The sequence below is a fragment of the Trachemys scripta genome, chromosome 8 (assembly GCF_013100865.1).
Source record: "Trachemys scripta elegans isolate TJP31775 chromosome 8, CAS_Tse_1.0, whole genome shotgun sequence".
NCBI classification, from domain to species: domain Eukaryota; kingdom Metazoa; phylum Chordata; order Testudines; family Emydidae; genus Trachemys; species Trachemys scripta.
The window spans coordinates 7,478,899-7,488,605 of record NC_048305.1 but is presented as its reverse complement, the minus strand read 5'-3'; the positions used below and the strand labels follow the sequence as shown (position 1 = coordinate 7,488,605).

General features: G+C 42.3%; 1 protein-coding gene across 1 annotated transcript in view; it reads right to left on the bottom strand.

Annotated features, from left to right (window-relative positions):
- Window positions 1–349: 349 nt before the first annotated feature.
- CBY3 (chibby family member 3) overlaps window positions 350–9,707 on the bottom strand; it is a 22,456-nt gene continuing 13,098 nt past the window's right edge. Inside the window, exon 3 of the mRNA XM_034780356.1 lies at window positions 350–949. Within this exon, the coding sequence (XP_034636247.1) occupies window positions 372–857 (486 nt within the window). The 5' untranslated portion in view covers window positions 858–949 and the 3' untranslated portion in view covers window positions 350–371. The remainder of the gene's footprint in view (window positions 950–9,707) is intronic.

Sequence of the window (9,707 nt, the reverse complement as noted above, 5' to 3'; positions counted from 1 at the left end):
TTTGAGATCTATAGATGAACAGCACCATAAAAGTGCTAAGTTTTATTATTTTATTCTACTGTTAGTTAAAAGTGATTTTAAGTTCAAGAATAGTCTTAAATCCCTACTTCTGCATTTGAATAATGGGTAAAACTGCTTTTCTGTTGTTTATATGACACAATCCATGAACAGTCAGGTTTGGTTTTGAAGTGTAATGAACTGTACTGACTGATTTCTTGCTGTCTAACTGGGAGTCATAAAATAAATTCTAATTTACTTAATACATACAATTAAAGCAAAAATCACTCTACAAGTTAATTTGATTCAGGAATTTTTTAGACTTCTGGAACCAAGCAAGTGTAAACTCCCTGGTCTTGCATCCAAGGTTCCTGCTAGGACTTAAGCATCAACACCTTATTTGGCTTCTTCATCTTGGTATGCCATGTAGGGATGTCCATCTTTTTCTCCACCACGTGCAGTCGGGCCGTGGTCTCTGTCAGCATGTCCATCAGCAGCTCGAGCTGCAGCTTCAGGTAATTGTTCTCCTCCAGGAGAGCCTTGTTCTCCTTCTTCATTACTTTACAGGACTGCTCCCGGTCATGGGAGGAGAATAACTGCAGCAGTGGCGGCCGATGAGAGAGGCCACTCTCGCCTTGCCATTTGCCATCCTGGAAGACAAACTTGGCATCACTCAGCTGAGCCCGCGGATGGCTGTAATCCAAACCTAGTTCAGCCTGCCGGGTTCTGTGGTCCAAGAGGTAGAAAGTGGAAATGGAGGTGATTCGGCGAAGGGGAGGCCTCTTAGGTAGAAATCTGCGTGAGAAATGGTCTGCCCAATAGTCACGCAGCTCCTGCATTATGTTAGCGATGGTATTCATGGTGAGGCAGGATGAAAGCAAGGAGATCAGTCAAGAAACCTATAGCAGAAAGTTGTGGAATACAAATCCAACCTGCAGCGTGAGTTACAAAGCTGAGAGGAAAGACAGGACATCACTGAATTAGAACCAGTAGCTAAAACTTAGGCTCTAGAGTCTGCCATCTGGCCAAAGTCTAGGGTGTCTAAGGTAATCATAAAATTATATCTGCCAGCTTTTTATTTATCTCTTTACTGAGCATGAAAATCATACAGAAACCATGGAGCTTTGGTGCACAGGTCGAGTAGGCGTCCAAGCGTGTGGTTTTCATATTCATGGATTTATAGATTCCAAGGCCAAAAAGGACCGTTGTGATCGTCTCATCTGATCTCCTGTATAACACAGGTCATAGAACTTTCCCAAAATAATTCCTAAAGCACATATTTTAGAAAACATCCAATCTTGATTTAAAAATTGCGAATGATGGGGAATCCACCACCACCCTTGGTAAATTGTTCCAGTAGTTAATTATTCTCACCATTAAAAATGTATACCTTATTTCCAGTCTGAATTTGTCTAGCTTCAACTTTCAACCATTGAATCATGTTATACCTTTGTCTGCTAGACTGCAGAGCATGGGTGGCGGGTATAATAGGCCTGGGGAAGCTCTGCCTCCCCTGGTGCTGCCATGGCTGCTGGGCCACCCGGTTGCAGGTTGCCCCAGAACCTGCATGAGGCATATCAAAAGCATCTTAACGGTCGCTTTTCTCCTGCAGGGGTTGGGTCCGGGGGGGAGAGGCATGGCAAGGCTTTGGCCAGCCGAGGGGGAGAGGGGGCGCTCCGAGCTGCAGACAGGGGGGGAGGGGGCTTGTGGCTCCTGCTGGAGGGTGGGGCGTGGAAGGGGCAGAGCTGGGGGGCTTCACCCATCGCCCATGCTGCAGAGCCCATTATTAAATATTTGCTCCCCATGTAGGCATTTACAGACTGTAATCAAGTCGTCCCTTAACCTTCTTTTTGTTAAGCTGAATAGATTGAGCTCGAGTCTATCACTGTATGACATGTTTTCTAATCTTTTAATTGTTCTCATGGCTCTTCTCTGAACCCTCCCCAATTTTATCAATTTGAATTTTGGGCATCAGAACTGGACCCAATATTCCAACAGCTTTCATCAGTGCAAAATGTAGATGTAAAATAACCTCTCTGCTCCTACTCAAAATTCCTAGTTTATGTGTTCCAGGATCGCATTAGCCCTTTTGGCCTAATGGGAGTTTATGATCAGCTGATTATCTACCACAATACCCAAATCTTTTTCAGAGTCACTGTAAGTATATAAGTATGACCTCACTCTTTGTAAGTATGACCTCACCTACATTCTGTAAGTATGACCTCACTCTTTGTTCCTAAAAGTATATATTTACATTTAGCCATATTAAAACACATATTGTTTATCTGGTAAAGTTTGCAGATGATACAAAAATTGGGGGAGTAGCAAATAATGAAGAGGACAGGTCCTTGATACAGAAATAAGCACAATTGTTTATTTGCGACCTGTCCTCTTCATTATTTGCTACTCCCCAATTTTTGTATCATTTGCAAACTTTATCAGTGATGATTCTATATTTACTTTGAGGTCTTTGAGAAAACGTTAAATAGTATAGGGCCAAGAACTGATTCCTGTGGGACCCCACTGGGAACATACCCACTCGATAACGATTCCGCATTTACAGTTACATTTTGAGACCTATCAGTTAGCCAGTTTTTAATCCCCTTAATGTGTGCCATGTTAATTTTATATCATTGTAGTTTTTTAAACAAAATTTCATGCAGTACCAATTCAGATGTTTTACAGAAGCCTATTTATGTCTACACTGTTACCTTTATCAACCAAATATGTAATCTCATTTTAAAAAAATATCAGATTAGTTTGATAAGGTCTATTTTCCATAAATCCATGTTGATTTGCATTAATTACATTACCCTTTTTAAATTCTTTATTAATCGAGTCCCATATCTGCCGTTCCATTATCTTCCCTGGGATTGATGTCATTCTGCCCGGTCTATAATTTACGCTTTTTAAATATTAGCACATTAGCTTTTTTCTAGTCTTCTGGAACTTTCCCAGTACCCCAGGCCTTATTGAAAATCAACATTAATTGCAAGCTCTACAGCCAGCTCTTTTAACACTGTTGGATGCAAGTTATCTGGACCCACTAATTTTCAAATGTCTAACTTTAGTAGTGTCTGCTTAACATCATCCAGAGATAATAGCAAAATGGAAATAGTGTTATTATCACCATATGATGAGACTATATCATCTGTTTTTCCCCAAATACAGAACAGAAATATTCATTGAACATTTCTTCCTTTTCTGCATTATTATTGATAATTTTACCATATCCATCCATCAATATAATTGTCAGGATTCTTTTGAGTTCCTAAAATAGTGGGCGGGGGGGAACTCCTTATTGTCCTTAACTCTGCTGGCCATAGATTTCTCCTTATCATAGAATATCAGGGTTGGAAGGGACCTCAGGAGGTCATCTAGTCCAACCCCCTGCTCAAAGCATTGCGTCCCTTTGCCTCCCTTATCAGTTTTCTACAATTCCTAACTTCTGATTTATATTCATTATTATCCACTCCCCTTTCTTCCATTTGTTATATATCATTTTTATAGCTGCCTGCACTTCCCCACTGAACCAGGTCCTTTTTTTTTTTTTTTTTTTTTTTTAGGGCTTGGCTACACTTGCAAGTTAGTGCGCAATAAAGGAGCCCCATGCGCACTAGCTCACTCCCTGTCCACACTGGCAAGGCATGTAGAGCACTCTGACTCCGCAGCTAGAGCACTCCTGGTACTCCACCTCATTGAGAGGAATAATGTTTGCTGCGCCTTGGCTACAACACCCGGGATTCAGTGTGAACGAGATGTTGCGTTACTGCGCTCAGATCGGCCTCCAGAAACGTCCCATAATCCCCTTAAGTCAAGTGGCCACTCTTGTCATTGTTTTGAACTCCTGTAGGAATGCGGAAATGCCCTTTCAAGGCTTCGTTTCTGACAGCCGGCATGCAAGCCGTTACTGTGGAATGCTGTGTATGAGAGAGAGAGGCAGGGGGGGAGGGAGAGGTCTGCTGCTGTCTGAACTTACAAGACAGCATGCTGACATGCTCTCACCCACCACAAACCCACTCTCTCTCCCCCCACATACACACAACACACTCCCTGTCACTCTCCACCCCACCCCCCATTTGAAAAGCACGTTGCAGCCACTTGCATGCTGGGATAGCACAATGCACTGCTCTCTGTGGCTGTTGCAAGAGCTGCTAATGTGGCAATGCCAGTGCACTGGCAGCTGTCAGTGTGGACAGACTAAAGCGCTTTCCCTACTGTGCTCTACAAAGGCTGGTTTAACTCAAGACACTTTACATCTGCAAGTGTAGCCATGCCCTTAACCAGTATGGCCTTCTTCCTCGATTGTGAGATTGTGGCTTTTGGGGCAACTAGTAAGATGCTCTTAAATGATTCCCAATTATCATTCACAGTTTTCTGATTAACTTCTTCTTTCCAGCTCATTTGGCTCATAATTGTTTTCAGCTTTGTGAAATTGACCCTATTAAAGCTCTAAATGTATATATTAGTGGTCTGGACTTTATTCTGCTTGCAGACTATAACTGTGATCAAGTCATGATCACTTGTACCTAAGCTACCATTCATTTTTATTGTTATGATCAATTCCTCTTTATTTTTTAAGACAAGGTCTAATATAGAATTCCCTCATGTTGGCTGCGACACTTTTTGAGTTAGTAAATTGTCCTCTATAATATTTAAAAATTTCAAGAATGTTTTAGTACTGGCAGCATTTGGTCCATATGGTAAGTATTACACAGACTGCACCCTGAAGTTAGAAATCACATGCTCAGATAACCACCCCACCCCCCCCACTGGCCTCTAACATCCACAGACAGAGGGAATCCTCCATCTGTGGATTTCCCCCCATCAGTACGGAAGCAAGGGTCAGTATAAGTGGCATTGCCCCCCTCTCCTCTGGAGCTAACACAGGATGCTCTGCAGGTCTTCACTGAGGAAGGGAAAGAGGCATGTGTGGTTGGGAGACAATGACATGCATCATCCATCCTCTATCTTTGTGGTGATTGCCTGGGAAAGATAATACAGCATAAGACTGTACTAGTTTTTCCATAAAGTTTCTCCATTTCCCAGAGTCGCAGAGGCATCCGCTGTGAGGTGGAGATCCTTGGGACCATGGCTGTAGTGAAGCCGTACTGCCAGGAAACTGGGGACCAGAGAAGCAGTGCTGAGTAAGCCGGGCATCTGAGCAAATACCCCTGGCCTGCCCCAGACACTTGGAGATCCATCACATTCAGGGGAAGGCCCCATGGTGGAGGGACGAGGAGGATATGCCTTGCTGCGGATGGAAATATCGTATCAGAACTTGATGGGGAATCTTCGCAGCTATTTCCTCTCTCTAGGGTTTCCCATGGAAGAGGGAGTGTCTGGCCCAGGACATGGTTATTAATAGCATCCCCAGCTTTACCCCTTTCTTATTTGATGGTCAAACAAAGTCAGTATAAAACAAGAAATGAAAAAAAATCTCACTGCCAGGCTGTCAGCCTAGGGTTGTCTTGCATGAACCAGCTGCTCTAGCAAATCAAGGCCATTCTACAAGTAATAAAGTATTGTTGTGTGTAAATCCACCATCTGATCCTCTTCTAACTCCCTCCTAAAAACCTGCCTCTGCCATGATGCTTTCACATCGCTGCCCCGTGGCATTGACTGGGAAAAGGGCAAGCCCAGACTGCTATTTTTCTACTAAACCCTGTTAATTTTATTACCTTATCTTCCCACCCCATCCCCACTCTGTCTGTTTTGTCCATCTGTTCTACCCTGTCTGACACCTAGACTGTAAGCATTCTGGGGGAGTGACTATCTCTCTGTACAGTGCCTGGCACAACGGAGCTCTGATCCTGGCCTGGGAATCCTCTGCGCTACTGTAATACAAATAATACATAATGTGTCAGCAACCACCCTTTCGGGAAGGAGGAGAACTGATCAGTGTTCAAAAATCTGCTCCTTTAAAAGATGATGGGATTCATTATCTGTTGCCCCCCTTCCCTTTATGTCTGTCTTACATAGCTTGTACCAATTGACATTCACACCTCAGTTATCAAGTATCAGGGGGTAGCCGTGTTAGTCTGTATCTACAAAAACAACAAAGAGTCTGGTGGCACCTTAAAGACTAACAGATTTGTTTGGGCATAAGCTTTCGTGAGTAAAAACCTCACTTCTTCGGATGCCTCAGTTATGCCATAACCTCAGTTATGAGAATCATCCCACCACGTTTCAGCTGTGTACACTAGGTGGTTCTCCCCATTGCTGGGCATCACTTCTAGATTGTGTTGCTTGTTCCCTGCATTTATGTATGGACACTTAATGCACAGTTAAACCTCATTAACTCTCAATTGGGGCTGGTCTATACTAGAAAATTAGGTTAACCCACCTACATTGTTCAGAGGTGTGAAAAATCCAAAAGCCTACCCAAGCCCTGTGTAGAGAGCATTTGGTGGACAGAAGAATTCTTCCATCAACCTACCTATCACCTCTCAAGGAGGTGGATTACTTACTCTGACAGGAGAACCCCCACCATTGGTGTAGGGAGTGTCTATACTGAAGTGCTACAGCAGCACAGCTGTGCTATTGTAGCATTTTAAATGTAGACAGGCTCTTAGTTAATCTGCAAACCAGATTAATTCTCACCAAAACACTGACAGTCTGACATTGTTCCATCTGTCATGAGAGGATTAAAGCAGGGAGATACAGGGAGGTCTCTGCTACTGCTTTGGGATTTTTCTTTAAGTGCCATGGGCTTGCCCCAATGTCAATGAGAGTCTTTTCATTGAGGTCAATGGGCTTTGGAGCTAGCCCCAAGGTACATTGTCATGATTAATAAAAGCAAAACCATACTCATAAAAATGTGTATTGTGTGATACAGTCTTTTTTTCTTTTTGCTAATTCACAAAATTAGATAATCCACAATGGGCCTCCCATTCATTTTGTGCAAATGATGAAGGTTCAAGCATCCATTGCACCTTTATATTCTTATTCTTCCCCTTTTCTTACAGAGTATGTGTTCTTTCTTATTAATTACACTGAAAGTAGTTGTCTGCTTACTTGAAACTGGACGAGAACTCCCCTGCCCCAATAGTCCTGATCTGAAATTCGCTAATAAAACAGGCTATTTTTGAGGCTGTTTTGAGGAGGTGACATTCAAGTGTTGACCAGCTTATCCAGTCATCTCTCATCTCAGAAACCATTTCTATGCTTGTTGAATCCACAACCTTCCTCTTTACATCATCAGCTTATCTCCAAGGTTGTCTCCAGCATCAGTTTTCACTTGGGACCTGAAGCATCGCATCACCTCTATCCACCATGTTTTTTCCCCAGGTCTCTCTGCACTTATTTGGGAGCTCATCTGTTTGCTGCTTTTCTATTCATTATTTAAACTGAGGCCTGATCTACACACACATTTTGTACCAGTGTAATAGTTAAGGGTGCGACATTTTTACTTATATGGTTATACTGGTTCCACCCCTAGTGTGCACACAGTTATACCAATATAAAGCTGCCTAATACAAGTATAGATTATTCCCCTTCCCATAGGAGAGTAAGGCCATGTCTACACTGCACTTTCATCATTAAAACTTCTGTCGCTCAGGGGTGTGAAAAAAATACTCCCCTGAACAACAAAAGTTTTAATGACAAAAAGCGTCAGTGTGGACAGCACATATCAGCAGGAACAACAAGGAGTCTGGTGGCACCTTAAAGACTAACAGATTTATGCCCAAATAAATCTGTTAGTCTTTAAGGTGCCACCGGACTCCTCGTTGTTTTTATGTCTGTTTTAAGGACCTGATCCTTCACTCCTTACTCAGCAAAACTGCCAAAAGAAGTTAGCATTTACAAATATCTTTGCATCTTTTTTCTGTACTTCAAAGAGACTCATTGACATCAGAGACATGAATTGCTGTCAAAAATGTGCTTGTGATTCAGGAAAGTATCCTTCTTCAGGAAGGTCACTTAAGCTTGTGCTTAATTTTAAGCATGTATTTAAGTCTGGTAATAGTTTAAGTACTTTCCTGAATAGGGGCAGATTTAAGACATTAAGGTTTTTAGAAGAGAAGACAAAATATTCAATTAATTAACTATCCATAATTGCCTCTAAGAAAAGCCTCTTCATTNTTGGGGGTGCTTTTATTTGGTCTCCGGGAGAGAGCTCTCTCGGCAATAAAGAGCGACTACACTGAGTGCCTTACAATGGCACAGCTGTAGTGGCACAACCGCGCTGTTGTAAGGCACACAGTGTACACATAGCCTAAGATAGAGTGATATAAGCGCATTTATACTAGTATAACTACATCCATGCTGGGGGAGTGGGGTTGTACCACTATGACTATACCGGCATATGTTTAGTGTGTAAGCAAGGCCTGATCTCATGTTGTTATATGCAGGTGATATCTCTGCCGGTGACTCATAAGTGCCTGGTTACTCTGGCAATCCATATAGTGAGCTTTCAGAACAAACCTGTGAGGTCACCAGTCAGCTCAAAAAGGACCCTGGACCCACTGAAGTCAATGGCAAAACTCCCAGTGACTCCATAGGTGCAGAACCAGACCTAAAGTGCCTTGATCAAGTTCTAAACACATCCTGCTCAGTAACCAGCCCTTTGTTTCAGCCACTCACCAAAGTACAGAATTGATTCTCGCTTCAGTAAACCCTCAGGAAGGGCTAGCTCAGGAGCTCACCTGCTTGGGGCTTGCTTGTTCGCTGCCACCCTGGATGTTTGGCCTGGCTCAACCTCTTCACCTTGCTTGCAGTGACTCACAATCGCCCTGTTTCAGCTAGTCATATATTCACACATGATGGATATCTGAGTGGTCACTTTTATACTTCCCAGTTACCAACAAGTAACTCAGAGCTTTCAATATTTAGGATTAAGGATGTAGCTAAACTAGGTAATTTGATACCTAATTAATGCTTCTGATGCAAACAACACATCAGTGCCTTGAACATCTGTATTTTTGTCAGGCTAACTGAAGCGCCGTCCTCACCCCATTCCCTCTCCTTTATCCTTTTCTACAAGGACTTTTCTGTCAGACTCTTAATTCTTGCTCAATGAGTCCTGCTTTGGCAGTTTTGATGTAATTATTACTTTTAAAGCATTTTTTGAAAAACTAGAAATATAAGAACCCACAGTACAACAGTGATGTTAACTGTTTGGATGGGAAAAAGACACAGTTTTTCCTAAATTTTAGTGCAATGAATGGCTAAATTGTTTCAAGGTTCTCTCTTTGGAGGAAATTCACCCATAAGCAGAGAGTTAACACAAGGCCCTATGCATCTGTTAAACTTTTTGGTTTTGTCTTTACTAGGGAAAAATATGTGTTCATTCTGACCTCGTGTTCACTAATCATCATAACTAACATGAAGTAAAATCCTAGCGAAGGCCAGGCAATGCCAGTTACAGTAATAATACATTAGCAAGTCAAGGTAAACCCTCTACTCCCATATAATCTCTACCTTGACCTGCTAACTAGTGTGAAACCTATAAACGGCCTTGACCTCAACAGGATTTTATCACACGTTAGCTAGCATGAGGTAAGAACACACCCTTTTCCTTGTGTGGTTATACCTTATGTTAAAAGGAGAGCCCCCCTGAAAGTGATGGTATAGCCCTCAGCAAGCCTATCTGAAACACTCTGGTTTTAAATCTATAAAATTGGTATTAGAATGTATCTCATAACAATACAGAGAGTTCAAACCAAGCATGAGAACATTGAAGCCTCTGTATGCCACAGAAAGAAATA